At 39.2% G+C, this 20,703-nt stretch overlaps 1 protein-coding gene across 2 annotated transcripts in view; it reads left to right on the top strand.

Annotated features, from left to right (window-relative positions):
* Positions 1-817: 817 nt before the first annotated feature.
* GLI3 (GLI family zinc finger 3) overlaps positions 818-20,703 on the top strand; it is a 181,793-nt gene continuing 161,907 nt past the window's right edge. For both annotated transcript variants that reach the window (XM_075271224.1, XM_075271223.1), the window contains exons 1-2: positions 818-1,121; positions 16,665-16,827. In XM_075271224.1, coding sequence (XP_075127325.1) covers positions 16,704-16,827 — 124 coding nt within the window. In that variant the 5' untranslated portion in view covers positions 818-1,121; positions 16,665-16,703. The remainder of the gene's footprint in view (positions 1,122-16,664; positions 16,828-20,703) is intronic.

Below are 20,703 nucleotides of genomic sequence, written 5' to 3'. Positions count from 1 at the left end.
TATTTGTTAAGGGGGTTTCTGACCCAAATTGACTTTTCATACTGATGACCTGGGTACCAGTATGTGATCTGTGAGGGTCTGACACTCAGCTCCCTAGTGGTACTTCCATGGAATTGCAGCACTTCCCTTATTACTTGAATAGGAGCCATGCTGCGAGCGCTGCCTGTCTGCTGCAACAGCTGATCTGCGTGGGATCCAGCGGTTGGACCCTACAGATCACATACTCTCTGAGATGAACTCTCCTGAGTAAAGGTCCTGAGTATTAAAAAATTGATTTTGTTCCGGAAAACCCCTTTAACAGCTTTTAGCCATTTGTGTATCTGATGTTTTATTTAAATAGACCTGAGTTTTGTGCTCCTTAAAGTCGGGCCTAAAAGCCATGAGAACAGTGAGTGAGAGGTAAAAGCCCTGTCCCCCTGGAGATGAAGGGTTAATGAGTGCAGCCCATGCGCTCAGGTAACGCTCAGCATGCAGACCTCGTTGTTTTAACCTTGTCCTGCCCAGAGCGCACGGCAGGAGGACAGACTGAGTGCTGAGGAGGCTGAACGCGCTGCCATTCATGAGCCTCGCACAGATTCGCGCTGTGCTCAGGCTGCCAATATCTCGTTCCTTCTGTGTTTTCCCTCCTTCCCACTTTATCCCTCCCCGCCTAGCTGCGGTGGGAGTGTCCGCTCCGAGGTTGAACACTGAGTGGGAGCTGGAATGCCCGGGAGGAGAGGGGTGGTGCCACACGTGTGTGTGTGTCTCCCCCCTCTGTGAGCCGTGCATTCACTCTCCTCTCTGTCTTCTCCAACTTATGCCACTCCCTCCTGTATCTCCTCTGCTGGATTCATTTATTAAGGAGATGGAGGGGGAAAATAAATGAAGCGGGTAAAAATGTCCTAAACCCCTCAAACTAACAGTGCCAAGCTTCCCTAAGAGAACTGCGGGGCAGTCTGTAGCTTGTGTGTCAGCAGCGCCGAGCTGCCTTACAACTGCTGGACAAGTTGAGAGAGAAGCAACATCTGTAAAACTTGGACACCAGAAGGAGGAGGGAAAGAATAAGGAGGACGGGGAGGAAGGAGGAAAATGCCAGTGTGAGAGAACGAAGAGTCCTACAGAGAAACTTTGAGAAGCCACATGTGAGTATGCCCTGCATGTGGTGCCAGAGCTTGTGCCATCGGGGTGCCTGCATTGTGGGGCTGAGGGGGCATTAGTCAGTGTGCTGCTGCTGCTGCTGCTTAGGAGGGAGTCTGAGGAAGGATCACATTACAAGATCCCTCAGACTGATGCAAAGAAGAATGAGAAAGCCAAGTGCTCAGTGAGTGGCTGCCAGGGGGCACCTCCACTTTCTGCCTGACACTGGGGGGCTTGTACGGTCCATGCCAGAGATAGGGAGGAGGAAGGTAGGAGCCTGCTACAAGTGTGACTGAGTGTGCGTGTCTTTGTTTTATAAGGAAGGAAAGGAGGGGAGACATTTGGGATTGTTGAGCGCAAGAAACTTTACTGCGAGAACTTGCTTTGCTTCACTTTGCCTTGGAAGAGTTTGAGAAGTTGGAGATGTTTCCTTGTTGTATTGGACTCTGTTTCACTGGACTCTAAACTTTAAGGAGAGCCAAAAAAAGTGCCAACATCGCTAATATCATTCTCCCCTATGTATGTACAGATTTCTTGAGATTTGGGAAATTAAGTAGTCACTGGGGGGGGGCAGACATTTTTGTGGACTTCCTGTCTGTCATCCCATTGATGAACATGATTATCTCCCCAGAGCTTCAGATAGCTGATAACAGAAAGCAATAGCTTTTATTCACCTGTACAGCTTAAGGCTTATTTCACACCTCCAAAAAACCGAGGTGCTGGATCAATCATGACAGACCCCCGCAGGGAATTGACAGATCCCATTGACTTTAATGGGGTCCATTAGGATTTTTTTTTATCCTATCTGTCATTTTGCAGGACAAAATAGCGCAAGATGTTGTACTATATTCTAAGTATATTATTTTATGGAGTTTGCAGTGCTGATGTGAACAGGGCGTGTAGTTTGTATAAAGTATATCAAGTACGTATTACTATATATAAATATACAACGCTGACATTCATTGGTATCATTGAGCTGATGGTGATAGAAAAGTGCATTGATGGTACAAGTTACTTAATGTTTATGTTCCACCCTATTATAAGATAGTACTCTGGGCGCGAAGATATCATTTTGAAGAACATTGTATAGTTCCTCACCCCCTCCCCTTTTTCTTTGGACAGTGCTGAGCTTAACTTCCACCGTGCATTTCTTGGCTGGTGTTCAAATTGTCCCGAGTCCTAAAGTCGAGCTTCATGCCAGCCTTATGCTGGCTGAAACTTTGTATCTTTAACACAGTGCTCTCACATCTGGACTCAGAGGGAGGGGATGCACATGCACCGCTGCTCCGAGCTGAGGGCTTTCAATTCTTAGTATAATATTAGTTGAGATTCCAGCTGCATAGTTGATGTGATTGAAAGTGAACACAAAGAACTTGGAAACTTGGGTTATGAGTTCTAGTTTTACACATCAGGACTGCATTGAGTTATTCGAGAGAACGCATGTGTTTTACAAAGACATATATATATGTATACATTAGATATTAGCTATGTCATTGTTACAACTTTTCAGATGCATTGAGATTTTAGTAGATTCTGGTGTGTTTATTTTCCAGTAAAATTGACGGATAGTTCTGGCTCTCAGTTGTGGTTTTACGACTCCAAGCAATATTTTGCAACTTGGTACAATTACATGTCTCGCTCCGAATATTTTAATTCTGTGGCTGGAGGGCCAGGCTCTGTGCAGAAGGGGCAAACAAGGACTCTGGTCAAAGTGAATCATGCCAGACACTCACTTTCTCCAAGACGAGAGAGAGAAAGGGAAGAGTAAGAGGTAAAGTAAATACACAGAGAACACCACAAACCAGACTGGATTAACTGATCTACACCTTTTAAATAAATAGCTTGGAGAGACAGAAAGGGAGTCGAGCGGATGCTGAGGTTTCAGTGGCATATGTACTTACTTTGTTTACTAACATGCTCTTTTCAGACTCAAGTGGATAACAAATGCAGTTCAGTGTGCAGCGAAGAAAAGTTCACACTACAAGAGCATGAAGTTTAGCAGCCTTTGTCAGCGGAGGATCAGCAGTATTGTGGGAGCATGAGATTAGTCAATCCAGTCCAGATAACTAATATAAGTATATACTGTGATATATAATGAAGAAATAGTTACAATATATCTCTTTTATTTTTTATTTAGCCTTAAGAGCCTCAGGTCTACATTCATGCCAAGTTTACATGTGTAATAGTGGCCTAGGTAAAAAGTATTTTTACCATTGTAACAATAGTAGATTGTGATACCTATTAGTATTTACTTACTGCTTATACTTTATCAGATATATTTAGATAATTTGCTTTAAAAGACAAAGCAGGCATTCTTACAAAGTGCAGAGAAAGTTAAAAAAACACTATTAGGACACACGTTTTCTGTTTTATGCCTATATTGGAAATATATTCATTTTCCGAATTCATATTTATATTTTTGCCCATATTGGCTTTAATAATTGGGATATCAACAAAATAAAAAAAAAAACAAGTCCCTAACCCATTCTATTAGTTTCTAGCTTTTTCTTAATATAATTGCTTTATAATTTAGAAAGGTGCCGCATTGATTGATTCTATAATTATTTCATCTAGGTTCTTTATTAAAAATTAACAGTGGCCTTGCAGTTTCTAAATTAGCATTGTCAAGATTATTTTGATGGAAGGGACAGGAATACTGAAAAACCTCAAGGTATTTCTGAAAAACCAAGTATATTACACAATGGAGCATTAGACTATTTATGGTAAAGATGGACGTGAAACCGTAATCGGTGTCAGTTATGGACAAATCTTGGATCGAATATTAATGTTATATTTTAATATTACAGAACATATGTCATAATCATTACACTATAAAATCTATAAATGTATTTCTTTTATGGGAAAATAATATCTTTAATTAAAGGATACACTTTTACATATATATATATATATATATATATATATATATATATATATATATAGTATTTATTGCTTTGTTTCACACTAAAATGTTGATGATAAAAATATAACATAACCAAAGTTTCATATTTCTGTCTACATGATATATTTCCATTACACACCAGTCACATAAGAAGAAACATGACTAATAACAAGCGAGGCACAATGTAATTTTTATAAAGGAACATGTGTTTTATGCGGTCAGTAACTTTTGTGGTCTGGCCTCTTCCTCTAATATTATTGGCAGGTTGCATGCAAGTTAGACAAGGGTCAAGCAGTAGTAAGGTAATGTCCCAAAAGCAGAAAAAAACATATCTTTAACTACTTTTAGCTCAGGCTGCAAATAATTTTTCTTGTGTTTTTGACATGAAACATAAGGGGTGTATGAAGAGGTATATCCCTTTATAAAGTGGCATGTGGCTGTGTTATATCTGGACAAAGCAGAATGTGAATATGGAGCATTCTCTGTGTTGTCATACGGAGAGCATGAAGTGCTGTTTAGCAGCAGAGGGGTTAAGTCTGTCCATTCTTTGGACTGTCAGCCTTCCCCTTCTACTACAGTGTTATATACATGACAGGATGGCTAATCCCAGGCCATGTTTAGAACAGACTATGTAATGTATTGCAGGGACTCACAGTACAGTAGGGTTTAATCAGTTTGCATGTTGAAAGCAAAGGGAAACTTCAATGTTTTTGGAACCCCTGCAGCACTAAAAAGGTTAATCAGGCGGAGAGGTCCTTTGCAAGGCTCACTCCCCTGCTGTCAAGGCCCACAAGACATCACCCAAGAGTCTTAATACTTCCTCATGCCCATTAAGGCTCTGGAAATCTGAAAGAAAACAACACAACAATACCCTTTGCCCTCCATGCATGAGAATTAGCTTGCTGTGCTTTAAACCTGTATACAATGGACGAGAAGGGAAAAAGCATAAACCAACAGGGTGCCCAATATAAACTTTCCCAATACTTCCAACAGTCTTATCATCTCTCAACTTTCTCCAGGTATTTGAATGGGTCTAAGGAAAAAAAAAAGTGTGATGTAGCCAGGCAAGGACTTTCAATGAAATTTCACACTTTGATGATCCCCCCCTTTCTTCTTTTCCTGCGTCTAACTTTGATATATTGACAGCAAAAGGAGCTCGCAAAGCTTTTATATAGCTTGAGCGGCAATGCTAAGCAGCAGTCAAATGTCTCCATGCATTTGTGTTTAAGTGCAGAAGAAATAGCATGTCTGTGGGCAGCTGAGGTTCTTATCAACTCCCTAATCCCAAGTCCCTGAAAACCTTGAGGGCATGCCTTAGATCTCAGTGAAATCATTGTAGACTTGCACAGTTTGCAGATTAAATATGCTATGTGTTCCTGGCCCCAACAACAGTTTTATGAGCCCACTAAGCTTCCGACTTTAAGATCCCTTTCTGAAGCTGCTATAGGCAGTGATGTCTGCCATAAGTGGCCTCTGTTAATTTCAAGAAGCTTTGGACAGATCGCTCCTGACAGAGAGGGACCTGACAAAGTAGAAGTTTTCAGATTGGATGTCTTATTATGCAAAGGCAAACATAAAACACAAAGCCTTGATGGATTTGATGCCTCTATTATAAGTTTGCAGAGGCGCGCCGCCGCTCCATGTGCTCCAGTTCACAGGCTATTACTGTTGCTATCAGTTTATAAATGAGAGGACCCCAAGAGGAGATGTCACAACTTTATAATGTGGGGCTTGTTTGAGCTGCAGCAACTTCAGTCTCCTAAATACCTCCGTTTTACGTGTGACCAGGGACTAGATGTGATGCAAATTTCTGGGTACCATGTGCTTATTCACAGTCGTCATCATAGCCATCATTAACTTATAATTATTAAATATTATACACTGATAATTTACCTCTGGTCAGTATTACAAAAGTTTGTTTTTTTTCGCTGAAAATATGCATTCTAGTTTTCTAACAGGGGAAGAAAAAGATCTAAAAGTCGGGGAAATTAAATTTTAAAATCTTAGAAATTTCAAACTGTTGAAATCTATTAGACTCTATTCACACTACCGTCATGACTTCTAGTTATCACAGCTATGCCAAATGTATTATGGAATGATCCCCAAGAATCCAGACGTTCATGATGATATTCAATTGGCTTTTTACGAAAAGATTAGTGATATTTTTTCTTTTAAGAATATAAAACAAGTAATGCAAATGTGAACGGAAGCAAATTTGGATGTATACTGCTGCTCATTGTCAGTTTCCTCTTACATATATAGTACTGCTTGGTAGGAGAAGAGGGTTGCAGGTTAAATTGAATGCATTTAGATAGATAATCTATGTGTTTGTTCATTCTGCTATTTGCCCTTCTTTGCCTTTTCCTTGGAGTATCATTGAAAGGAATTGTATAGACGGATCAAAGTTACCAAGTTAATCACATTCAGTATGACTGCTCTAGATCAGTATATCAGAGGAGAAGCAGATTTTTAGAATGTCATGCTACATAAGCCTCCTCAGCGCGGTATAAAACATTAGCCTTAAGTGCGTTTGCTTTTACATGGCTGACAATATAATCTAGCATCATCCTTCTAATTCCTTTGCATTATTCAGAGTTATTGTTTTTTAATTGTATGAATTCTAATAGACTGGCATGTGAACTCATCTTACGTGTACATCTTGATGTCATGTACTAGCAAGCGGCATCGGCGGCAGAGCTTACTGCTATACCTGCCCAAATGCAACTATATGTAGATATAGAAAATCCACTCTCTTAGCATCAATAATTCTTAGTAAATGCAACTAAGTTGATTTACTCCTATCCCAGGGAAAAGAGCGGAAGCCTCTTAATCACCCTGAAGTAAATTATCTTAGTAAATCTACCCCCTTGTCTAATCACAGGATAATCATGCTGGTGCTTGACATGGCAGCCCCTCCTCTTATAAATGTGGTGTGAGTCCATTAATTAGAAGCGAGAAAAAAAAGTCATATCCTATTTCTAAACAATAACATGTGTCAGCTCATTACCCACGAGACCCCGGCCAATATTGTGCTCAAAGGTTGTTTAATGAATGGAAATGTGAAAGTCCATTTGTCAAGGTAGTGCAAGGTTCCTGTTAGTTTTCAACCCCCAAATTCATTGTCTGCACGGCCTAGTCATTAGTCATCGCTGTATTAGTATTGCCCTCAGGCTGTCCAGCCCTGCACTACTTCACACCAGCATGACTTTAAAAGCGTACTGTACCGACTTGTAGAATTACTGCTGTTATTTCCGCCTTACTGGGTCCTAGGTAAGTCCCCTCCCCACCTTATCACTCAACTTAATCCTCCTTTTCTGTCTAGCTGCTCCCTATGACTTTCAGAGCCCTTTTCTTTACACCTTATGTACCAAGTCAGGTATTGTTCTAATATTATTAAAACACCTTAAAAATAGCGTCGTGTGACCATGAACTGGGATAGTATACATTGTGCGGACTCTCCTTGAATTGGCGCATGAGGCGTTACCCTAAAGTGGACGGTCAAGGAATTACTGTCCATTTTGTCCTATGTGAAATGTGCCCCTGTATCTTATGTACTATGTTCTGCATTTCAAGAAAAAGAGATTTCTTATCACTTGGATTAGATACTTGTTTGGCTCCTCTGGGCCTTTTGATTTTTTGGGAAGTGCTACAGTCTGTGGAGGGAACTTATAAAACATATGTCTTGAGACATGTGACAGTTTTCAACCACAAATGTTTATAAATGACGTTTTCTGGATAAGAGCGCACAGCTGAAGGACACTTTGTGCACTCAAAGTGTGAACTGCCATTCACTTACTGTCTGAACATGTGCGATGTCATTTCCATTTTCTGTTTTGGTAATAAAGTCTGGCCTAGTTGTAAATCTCCGGTTACATTAGGTATATTTTCATGGCTGTTTTTAGAATTGATTTTATTTGTAGTTTAAACTTTTTCCTTAGAAATGAGTACATAAAAGACTTATATTGGGAGCTCTGCATTGGCACGAGGATGACCATTGTACTGTTTACTTTAGAAACCACTTAAGGCGGACGGAGAGGAAATTAAAGAATGTCTGTCACCAAGTACAAAATGCTAAATGCCATACGTCGTTTGATTCTCGCTGTGCCCCTGTTAATTTTGGCAATTTTATTTTTAAAATCCGTTCAGCTATTCAAAAGATATCGGCCCTTGGAAAATTATATGTAAATTAGCTCTAATTCACCATGGGGGCGTAACCCTTAAAGAAAAATAAAAGGTTCCCGCCCACTTGGTGAATCAGAACTAGCTTACATGTAACCTTATAGGGGCCATATTTTTGACCAGATGGTCGGATATTACCGTAAATCTAAAAATGGCAAATTGATCAGGGAACAGCAAGAATCAAATGATGTAAGTTGTTTAGTATTTTGTACCTGGTGGCACATGCTATTGGAAGAACCAATTCTGTGTCATCGGTGACTGGTGTCATCAGCAGGGGGCTGTCTTAGGCTGCATGCACACGGAGTTACGCCGGGCTTGTAAAAATACTCATTCACAGCTGTACACGCGAGCGCTGCGGCCGGCTCCCAAACACTTCCCATTCACTTCAATGGGAGCGCTCGTATCGCTCACGTGTACGGCTGTGAATGAGTATTTTTACAAGCCCGGCGTAACTCCGTGTGCATGTAGCCTTAGACTACCACAGCTCCTTGTGGAGCATGAAGTGATCTGGAAAGCCATCTTAACTGAAAGCACACAGGGGACTGGAATTGGTGGATATTCAGCACAATGACTGAAATGGTCGTCACAACATATGTTCTCAATACATTTCCCATATTATGTAAACATTTTGTGCAAAACTGGAGGGTCACTTTAATAGCCTTGTATTAGATACAACCATAGACAGATAATAGACAAAATTCAGGAAGGTCTGTGTCTGGTAGTATTGGGTAGCTAGGCTCTTTTTTGTGTGAATTGGACACAAGTTGCACATTGACTTCCTGACATCTTGTCAGTCCAACTAGGTCTTAGATATCACATTTTGGGGATTATGCTAGACTAAGATATCTATCTATCTATCTATCTATCTATCTATCTATCTATCTATCGCATAACACAATAATCTCTTCTTCTTATTCACTTATCTAACCATAGTTCACTGTAAATCTAAGGGCTAGTTCACACGGGGGCATAGAGGTGGATTTTGACAGCGGATTTCGCCTCCATACAATGGTGGTCTATGGAGACCACTAGCGTTCTTTTTTCCGCTATCAGCAGGTTGCCGATAGCGGAAAAAAGAAGCGAGCTGCCCTTTCTTCAGGCGGAAGCAACCTCCAGTGTCGGCCCATTCATTTGAGCTGACTCCGGAGGGGGAAGCCACGATGGTCGTGACAGGCGGGTTTTGACCCGAGAGTGACGAGGCACTCCTGGTCCCAAAATCCGCCCCACCTGCCCCCGTGTGAACTAACCCTAATATGATATTGTCCTTGGCTACCCCTATATAATGTATTTTCATACAATTAGGCTACAGATGGCCATACATTTCAGATGTGTATTGGACAAACCCACTAATTTTGGCAGGTTTGGCCACCAATCGTTTGTGCATCGGGCCCTCCACCTGTTGGATTGGCGGTTGGATTTTTAACTTCCTAACCCTTTTGTTCTCTGGGAGATAAGTCGCTGCCAGAGGTGTTTGGCTTTTTCCCCCCACGTTATTTAGGACAGAGGTACAACTTGGTCACACCAAGCATGCATGTATATGGAGTCAGTGAAGATAGCGAAAGAAAAATGTGGCCATCCAGCCATCTGAAGTACATGGCCAGGTTAAGGTTTAAAGCCACAGTAACATTGTGATAAAATGGCTTCCGCAATGCAATTCATTCCCTTTTGACTATTGTGCCAACATGTTTAGCCTTAGATAACGTTAGAATCTTTTTGCTATGGAAGTCAACAAAATGAATGTTGCATTGTTTCCCAATGTAACTGAGATGTAGAAGAGTTGTATGTTACTGAGTACTGGCAGAAGCTAGCTCACCACCATATCTACACGCTTTGGTTTTCTTTTAGGTGTGTATGCTGTCTACTTTAAACATTGTATAAAAGTGATAAAAATTGTTTCCTACCTTCTTTTAAACAAAAATCCCCTAAGATGGACTGTGCGCTGTTGTTTTATTAAATGCCTTTCTCACACCCACTGTGCGTTTCATTCCAAGGAGGCTTACTCACTGGCCTGATTTGTGAGCCAAATTCTACGACTTCATAAGGACAAGCCCTTGGAAACAAAACTGAATTTGGATGTTTTCTTCCAAGGCAAAGTCTCATCATTGGATAAGGCAGTGCAGCCTTATGTAAAAAGATGGAGGGTTGTACTTATTGGACGTGGAATAGTAAACTCAAGTGTATTACAAATAACATCATTGTCTTATAATTACATAATATATATTGTGTGACAAGCTACTGTATATGTAGTGGTCTCTATATCTGCCTGCCTACAAAGCCTATCCAGCCGCTGGTAACTTACTGGGTTTAAAGAGTCCAGTGGGCGGTGCTACCAGTCATTGACAACTATCTATTGTGTGAAGAATTCTATCAATAAATAGAATGAGCAGAGATTTCTAGTATATCAGTAAAATATTCGTTATCCTGAACTAACCTTTCCATCTCAGCACAGTAATACAAGTGAGTGCTGAATGTTAGCTACCTACTTCTCACGTACACAACAATAGGGAGCCGATCTCTCTAAGGATCCATTTACATGTGAAGCTAAATCACCGATCAATAATATAGTGAGTTGTGTCAGGCACTCCTATGTGACAATAATGATACATGTTCATTTCGTGACCTCCTTTCTCCTTGTATATACCTATCTACATGAGGTGATATAATACCAACAAGAGATCATTTTTATGCCACCATAAAAGATTTGATCAATGACAAATGAGTGACTTCTCGTTCATTGTGCAATCGCTGAATGTTTTATTGGCCAGTGATTGGGAATGTTTTCTGCATATGACAGTGGTTTATATGACAGTTACCCGGTATAAAAGGGATCTCTAATCTGTAATTTGTGACCCCATTACAGCTATTGATAATGGCATTGTCACGGTGGATGTTTCAGTGGTTAAGACTCAGAGCAAAGATGGGTTGTCATGAGGACTGTTAGTATTAATACCCCAATTTTCTTTCTCAGATACAGTAATAGATATATAGTATTATTTACCACAGTGATTCATATAACATAATCCTACATACCATAAGTTTATCCACATACACTTATAGACAAGCGGTTGTCAGCAGATCCCTTTAGTAGACCATTCATTTGCTAGGTGCTCTAGTATGTGAGCTAGTAGGTGGCGGTGTAAGCAGCTAGGTGGCGCTGTATCATATACAGCATGTGCGTATGGATAGACATTTGTGGGGTTGTTTAGTGGGTGTCATTTCTGCCACTAGCCTGCTGTTATTTACATGTTAAATAGAAATTTGTATAGCATCAAGTTGTCTTTAACATATGATAAAGCTTCATGCTGGGTAATATATTAGGTTTGTCTGACAAACATAAAGATTCATTTAATTCTATTTCCATATGAATGCAACAATTAATGGATAACTACTACCTAATGTCCTGGGGCACTTACTGCTTTCCAATGGGAGTACTTACCTTATGTGCTGATCTTATAATTTGCTTTACAAGCACTGTTAATAAAGAAGTGGTTTATAATAAGCTCTAATGATGTTGTACTTGTACCACTAGTGGGTCCGGCCTTCCTTCTCTATGTAAATGTGTGCCCTGGCGTGTAGAGCGATCATATTGATGAACATGAACTGATGGATAGATGTATTCCTGAAATTGCCAGCAATAGTGATTGCCACTGAGGGACACTTATTGAGCAACGCCGTATATTGACAAAATTATTCATCATGACTAGTCAGATACAACAACGGCAATGTAATGTCTTGGTGTGTTATGCCTGTATGTATAAAGAGCAGATCTCTACATGCAAATGATAGGCGTCTTTATGTTCACACTACAGTGAATTAAATCTCTCTAAGGTAACAATTTTATGGAAAAATAATAGTGGGATATTAGAAGTGAGTAGATATAACAATTCACCTGACATGACTATATTCACTTTTTTGTTATTTCGCCATCTGTTATGACCATATCCAAGGGTTATATGAATTTGGCGTTTTTGAAAAAACTTTATACACCCAAGTTTGCAGCTGTATTGATATGGATTTCCTATACCTTCCAAGGGTGCTATCACACAAGCTGTTTGTACTTGACTTAATGCGTTTGTTGTTTTTTCTATACCAATAAAAATGACTAACACTGATCAAAAATGCAAAACACGTGTTATTTTTTAACAAAAGCATGTATTAACAGGAGTAAAAATGCAGATGTGTAATAGTACCCTACAATTTACGATTACAGATGATTCAATGGGAATTCTACTTGGAACCCCGAGCACTAGGAGAAATATGGACCGGAAAATCAGGTCCATAGATCTGATGGATTTTCCAGCCCAAATTCAGTCATAACACCCAGACTCTCTGTATCATAGTGATCTATGATGACAGAAGGTGTTGCCTCCCTGCAACTCTACAGTCCTATACTATTTACATTTTGGGACATTCAAGGTTACTATGATGCAGGGAGTCTGGGTCTCCGGACTAAGTTCAGGCCAAGAAATCTGGCCAAAATATGGATCAGATTTTCTGGTCCATATTCCTCCGTGAGCATAGTGCCTAAAGATCAATTTTGTCTTTTGGATGAGGTCCAGTTGGTATTATGTTATGGTACTATGTATTGCTGATATAATAGCTCTATTGCCAATCCTATTACATTTGCATGACTTCTGGTACCACTATTATGTGTTATGTGTAATTGAAGATTGTTGGGATCTTACAAGCTTGATTACTGAATGAAATTTTGCTTTCATGGCCTTACGATTGCCATACACTTCCTCGGCAGCTCCTCCTCCGACTATGGACTAACTTTTCACTGATGTGTTTAAAGGCCTTTAGATTCCACAAGCATTGAAGCATTGAAGGTGTTCATTCGTGGTCTGAATAAAGAATGGTGTTATTTATTTTTTTTGTTTTTTCAAAGGACGTCAATGGGTATATGCCACTGTGTACCTATACCATTTTCTGTTTTCTACTAGGTTACAGAAAACATGTCAGCAGTGCAGGTGATATGGCTGTCCCTGGTTGTGGCCACAAGCCCTGCAGTATTTAGGACTGTTGTTGGTGAACTCCAGTCTGTTGTGGAGATGCACATTAAGAGATAGCCCTGAGGCTACCAAGAGGACAGGTACTGATAGCGATGGCTTTCTCCTGAACTTTCAGTGTTACAACAGTGGGAATCCTGTAGTTGTGTTAATTTGAGGAGGGGGGATGTTATTAAAGACAAAGCACTTTAGTGTTCCTTTACATTGATAGTAAGTGTAGACAATTTGTCTTTGCTTCAGGGAAACTTGGAGGCTGTAGTATAGGAATGGCCATAAACATTAGTTACACGTCAGCACCTGTTGACCATCCATTGTTATGTATATGGGGCCTCCTTACTCTCTTCCAGACACTGATTTTGGGGAAGAGAAGGTTCAAGCATGATGAAATGCAAGAAATGCATCCTCCATAGGAGTCTGGCAGAAGCTTTCTCCTTATTGTATGCCTACTTGGCAGAGCTAGGAGACACTGCTGAGAGACATAGACGTTGGTCAGACAAGCGTTCAGCAGACACCTTTCTCATTTGTATGTCCAGTTTATGGTTTGTTAAATATATTGTCATTTAAATTGATATTTTTCATATAAATCTTGATGGTTAGTGGTCACTGAAGTCTGTAGACATAATTTATGACAAGCAAAGTGATTGAATAGAATTGGACCTTCACGGTAATGGCAGGTAACAATCGGAAACTGTTTTTTTTTTTTTTTGTTGTTCTTTTATAATTTCGGAAATGTCCCTATATTTTCCACTTTCTAATCTCTCCATATATACCTTTTACTGTTCCCTGTGCATCTTATAGAGTTTTAGGCTTACATTAGTGTGATATTTTTTATATCATACACAGTGCCCACTTGGAGTGACCTGTGGTTTCTGTAAGTAGTCTACCAACGTTGTCATTGGACAGACTGAGATCATCAATTATAAGTGACTTTCATCTTAAAGGAAATGATTATACTGGTTACCTCACCAAACAGGTTACAAGCTTGAAATGGGTTCAATCCTAGTCTAACATGAACAGTCTCCTGGATTCATGGCTGAGGAGGTTGATCTATCATAGGATGATGGGAGCATGGGAATCTTTAGATTGAGAAAAGAATTAACCTCCCATGTGCCAGTTTAGAATCCAGCTGTCCCCTGGAATAACAAGTTAGTGTAAAAGTCGTCATTTTTTTGTATGGATGGATTAAAACCGCTCTGTGAATTAACAAATATTACACATTAATAACAAGACTATCATTCTTGTCCTCAGGCTTAAAGTCTTGCCATGTCATGCTCTAGGTTTTCTCTTAAAAGGGAATCAATTGTGTTCCATAGTTAGTCTGAAACTCAGGTTGTGAAAGCCTGAAGTCTTCAGTATGAGGAAACCTTATTGTGATAAGAAGCCCATCTCCTCTTCAGGTCTTATCTGTTCACACGTGCTCCACATGCAGAATGCCTTCACCTACTTCTAGGATTCTCTACTTTTTTATTTTCCAGAAGCACAGGCAGCAAAGGACAGTTATTATGGGAGGTCATCTATCAGGATCATCATCTGTATCTTAAGATTTGCTTTTAAGACTACTTTTACCATTTTATTTTCATTTAAGATTTCAGGGTGTTATAGCGAAGTTTGGAAAATCTCCTTTACATAATTCATAAAACTGTCAATTCCAAAACTGAGCAACCCAATATGATTTTTATAATGGCTGTAATTTTCTAAGTCTTGGGGGATAAAAAGCCAAAAGGCTAAGACCTGCTGCCAAAAAAAATAAAAAAATGCTGGAAACACATTGCATTTTTTTCCGGATGAATTTTTCATTGCATTTGTGCAGAATTTTCGGACTATTTCCCCCTATTATACCTATACCAAAAACGCCTGAATTTCCGTAGGTATAATTGACATGATGTGCAGTTTTTCCACTGCAAATTTTTTCTACAATGTGCGGGTGGGATTAGCCACAATCCCATTCACTTTACAGGTACTGTATAACACATCATGTTTTTGCCACAGTGTTTGCGGCAACAACACTGCATTTTCAAACTACAGGAATAGTTGGTGTTTACGCACATTTTATAAAGACCCAATTTGGTTGTTTTACCTTGCCTTACACATCTAAATACTACTGTTTAACAGTGCATATTCCATAGTGATATATGGCATCACATATACTGCACAACAAATTGTAATTAATAATAATAATAGCACTTTATGCTTAAATAATAGCACTGTAGGGTTATAGAAATAACTACTAAATGGAACAAAGCTATAAGTTGGTAAGATGTAAAAAAGAAAACAGAGAGACTGGCGCTCCATAGTGTATCCTGTGTTGTGATGATGTTCTCACCTGGTGGGATTGTGCATGGTGAGCACACTATCGCTTTATGCTTACTTAAGCATTAGTTAATCCACCGCAGCAAATCCCACTTTGATGAAACCTCAATTAGATTTGGTTATTCTCATAAAGCCAGAGAGTATCTAAAAATAGCAGGTCCCATTGGCCTTGGTGGGAGATATTCAAGGAAGTAGAACGTGGTCCAATCATAGTTTATCAATAATATCAATAAAGTATTAATGTACCAAAGTTTGACTTTTTCGATACCAGTGGTAACTGCTCCTGCTATTTCCATTTATCCCCTGGATTTGTACACAAATGTTCTATAGAAGGAAATTCTGTTGAAGTGTTTTGGTTTCAGTAAAACGAACCATAAAATTGGTATCAGTTACTAGTGTCAGTCACCAAAATAGCTTAAACCTTTGACCAGTTATTTTGCTGTAGATTTGGTAATTATTATTATTTTTTTTGTTTAGAAAGAGTGTGTGTGCCATGAAGGATCAGGCACTATTGTTATGAGAATCACGTGGTTGTGTGCAAAGTGTCCAAAGAACTGTATGACTGGCTCATGTGATTGATGTAATATTGTGTGTATGCATTAGAGTTTGCGTCAATGCAATTTTCCAGTATCAGCGGAGTGCTTAAGGAGGGTTTCTTCAAAGTCCTTCTCCCCAGATATATCCCATCACTTCTAATAATGATTAAGAACACTTTTGGCCAACTTGATACTTTTAATGAGCTTCACAAGTGTCTCGCTCTCGTCTTCTAAAGGGGCACACTCCAGTTACTGCTTGATAGAATATTTATATTTAATATTTATGAGGACAAGGAGGCACAGGAATCTTGACAGATAACCTTTATAAAGAATTGGTTTACCACATAGTAATGTTTCATTGCTGAGGACTAGAAAGTTTTGGTGTGGTGTAGGATGCGCCAGCACTTCACTACATCTATGGTGGTATAATGTGCAACGTTGGGTTGACACCACTTCATCTTGGAACTATGGTACAATACTGTGGTGTACTATTATTTTAAAGGGCACAAATTGCCGATGATACATCTTGTCTAGAGCGTCCTGTAGTGACAGGTTGATACCGTAATTGTTTTTACATTATTTTAATAGTGGAAAACTTTTTGTATTCCACAGTATTCTAAACTGGGAGGTTGTAAGTTATGAGAAGACAACATGGAGGCACAGTCTCACAACACTACCATGAGTGAAAAGAAAAAAGTAGAGAACTCCATAGTGAAAACTCACACTAGAACAGATGTGAGTGAGAAGGCAGTTGCTTCCAGTACAACTTCCAATGGTAAGTGGGCAACATGAAGTCTTGTTATATGTCTATGTATGTGTCAGCCATGTCTATACATGTATCTGTTGTGAAATAGGTGTCTGTAACAGAGTAGTTACATGTGTGGTAATAGGATCCACATTCAGCTGTGCAGTTTACATTTAAGGGAAGGACCTTTTTTTTCTCTTGCCTAATATTCATTTGTTCTATCTTCTTTTCCAATTCCATAAGCCGGCATGCTACAGTGGAGGTGCTCTAGAGCAGAACAACAACCAGCCAGTAGTTATCTTACATTTTTGGCCAGCTTTATTCTGCAGTGTGAGCTGTACAGCTGGATGTAGAATCATGGCGAGGAATCCAGGATTGTAGGTTGAGTGCACAGACATCTTGACTCAAGCTTGGGTCTCTTTTACCTAAGGAAGTCTTTCTGGCCACTTCATAGCTCTTTTTGTGCTTTCCTCTGGACAGAAGGACTGGTTTTATACATTCCCTGAAGTACTATTAGAAATAATTAAATAGGCTGTCCAGAGGAATAAAAGATTCTATGGCTTGTTATTATAAATTAATAAAACTTACTAATATAGTTTAATTATCAAAGCTGCACCATTTTCCTACTATCAGTGGTGGTCCGGCAATCATGGAAACTCCATTTCTACATCTGTTCAGAGAGCTTCTTACCTTTCTGTATATTAGTGACATGATGTGGAGTGGTGGCTGTCCTGATCAGTGCAATAGCTAAGTCAGTCCACTTCTCTGTTTCTGCATATCCAGCCCCCTTCATCTGGACACAGAGATGGGAATAGGACAGTAATGCTACCATCCACGATATTAGTACTTCATATTCATTTGTATTTCAAACCAACCAGAAATCTAAGAGAGTCTCTGACGATGATGTGAATATATCCTATTCATAATCTATGGATGTGGTCACTGGTGAGAGGTAGTGGGCAATGTCTTTAAAGCAATAATTTGAACAACAAAATACATCCCCCTATATGGAATATAATGTAATGTTTTCAGAACATAAAACATCTACTAAGTTGACAGTGAACATAATTTATTGGATGAGAATTAAAAGAATGTAATAAAAGGTTTTCCACACTTCTCCATAATCTAAACAATTCCTGAATTTATGGTAGCCCAGGCCTTCTCTGAATGTTCTTCAGGCAAGGTTGTAGAGAGTAACATATGCCATACCTGTGTATATTGCCCTATTTAAATGGCACCTTGACTGTTCAACCGTGTAAAGAAAGAAAGCTAGTGAAAGAGACCTTTCATTTTAGGTCATTTCTTTGAGAACCAGGTGTGCCTCATTGTCTTCATTTCAACCTAACTTTATAGAATTGTAACTTAATATTTCTCATTTTCATACATCACTGCCTTGATAATAACATGCTGCTTCTTTAAGTTCTTGGATATTTTTTGAGCAACTATTTAAAGGGGCTATCCTAGATATTTCAAAATCTGTCTAAGGCTGAGGCCCCATGTTGCGGAAAAGCAGCTTTTTTTGTTACAGTTTTTGTTGCGGTTTTTTGAGCCAAAGCCAGAAGTGGATTGAGCAGAAGGGAGAAGTATAAGAGCTTCCTATATATTTCTCATTCCTTTTGTAGCCACTCCTAGGTTTGGGTAAAAAAAAATCTGCAATAAAAGAAGCCGCTTTTCCGCAGTGTGGAGCCTCAGCCTAAGGATAAGGAATTTTGTACGATAAATAACCTATACTGATCTTGTAAATGTCTTGATGATTAGGTCCCTGTTGGTTCTACTTGAGTAATGTCACGACCATCGGTCGGTCATTGGCCTGATTGGTTGTGTGCCATTATTGCTTTAGGATCAGGAGGGACTGGCAGTGCTTAAGTGGTGGGACATTTAAAGGGTGAATATCAAACATTTGTTTCCTTTACATGATCCGTGGACAATCCATTCAAATGTAAAAATAAGATAAGATAATCCTTTAATAGTCCCACCATGGGGAAATTTCAGTGTTACAGCAGCATGGTAATACAGATACAGGATAATAAACAGTAATATATTACAGAAGGAGACAGCAAAGTGATTCATAGCAATCCATAGCAGCTAAGGAAGAAAAAGAAAAGAAAGAAGACTTCAGGATCATTTAGCTCTCTCTCTTCGCTTGGTCTGGTATACATTATGTAGCCTGACCGCGGTTGGGAGGAAGGACCTCCGATAGCGCTCCTTCTCACACTTGGGGTGAAGCAGTCGGTCACTTACAGTGCTGCCATGTTCCATAAAGGTCTCATACATGGGGTGGGATTTATTCTCCCGCATGGGGAATGTATTTTAGTATAGTGTCTCAATTACTCTAGGTCAGCTATATGGGTCAAAAGGAGATTTTCTTTCTTTTTTCTTCCTTTTTACTGCTTTTGTTATAAGCAAACTTGTTTAGAGAAGAGTGAGTAACATGTCTCAGCCTCCTCTCCAATCATTGGCTCCAGGATGTCATCCTTTCATGCTATCCCCTTGTGTATTGTGGTGTACATGCTTTATTATCTCCAATCAGTGTTGTGTAGGGACATTTCCTGTATAAGAAAATTCCTTCACACTGCAGCCTCCCACCGGGCAGTCTTCTTAACATTGCAGAGAGCAGTTAAAGTCTTATGTTCTGGGCCAAATAAAAATAATTCATTTCTAAAATCACAATACATTCTTGCAAAATCACTTTGCTGCCACAAAGATCCTGAATACCATGGGCAATGAAACTATACCTATATGTGGGACTGAGCAATGAATCAAATTAATTGGATTAATTCACCATTTCAAAGTAGCGCAATTCTGATTTTCATCATATTCGTCATCGATGTTAGCCTGCCCCAGAATCTGATATTTTCCTCCCACCACATACTTGATCAACAGTTTGTTTACTGTAGTCAATAGTCGGTGGTAGCACGAGGAAGCTTACATCAAATGTATCCGGTCCCTTCTAGATGTACAAGTCTGCTGAACTTTTTAAATTATTTGAAACAAGAAAATCAACAATAAAACTGAGAATTGCTTTCTGGGGCCCTGCTCCTGGTATAAAACAATGAATCAGCTTTCTCAGAGTGTCCCTTTAATTCTATTGCCAAGCATTCTTGACTTTTCAGTGCATGAGATGATGAGAGACCTGTCAGAAGACAAGGGCTTAGCACACTTAGTATATATTAGTCTCCATCTAAAAAAATCCACTTGGGTGGAGAATGTCTTTCATGTTATTTGTTGACTTGATGAACCTTTCTGCAGTGTGCACTTGCCTATAATCATGACAAAAGTTATTAAAGCTCCTTTTTTAGGATAAATAGAATTTCTTGATATACATAGAGAAAGATCTCTCCCTCTCCATTCATTATAATGGGAAGTAAGGGCATAAAATGTAAACTTACTTATTTTGCAGCTCATATGACAACCTGTTTGAAATATACCCGTCTGAGTAGAAAAGCTGCTGTATACCCATTGTCTCCAGAACCTTCTAAATACTGAGTATTTTTACAGTTCCACCATCAAAGTTTACTAGAAAATAATTACCTGTTAGATGACATGATGTAGTGTTTGAGGAAAATACTCCTGAAGGTCCCAGATTTATCATATCACAATTTTTTAATTAAATACCGATTCCATATTGAAAGTAGATGGACAACTCATTTTGCATACATGCTAATTAAATTATTTTAATGACTTACACAGGGATGAAATACATTCAGTTAATGCAGCTGCAGGGTAATTTTAGGGATAGTCTTATAAATTACCTCATATTCTAGTATTTTATTTAAGGATATAATTCAGTTTTTTCTTTTTTTTACTTCTGCGAATGGTTGTATCACTGGTGAGAATATTCACTGTTTTCTTACCATCAATTTCATTTTTCACTTAAGTGAAGTGTACAATTTTTGGAACATGGAC

The sequence above is a fragment of the Leptodactylus fuscus genome, chromosome 4 (assembly GCF_031893055.1).
Source record: "Leptodactylus fuscus isolate aLepFus1 chromosome 4, aLepFus1.hap2, whole genome shotgun sequence".
Taxonomy (NCBI): Eukaryota; Metazoa; Chordata; class Amphibia; order Anura; family Leptodactylidae; genus Leptodactylus; species Leptodactylus fuscus.
The sequence above is the reverse complement of the archived record's forward strand: the minus strand, read 5'-3'. Positions and strand labels throughout refer to the sequence as shown.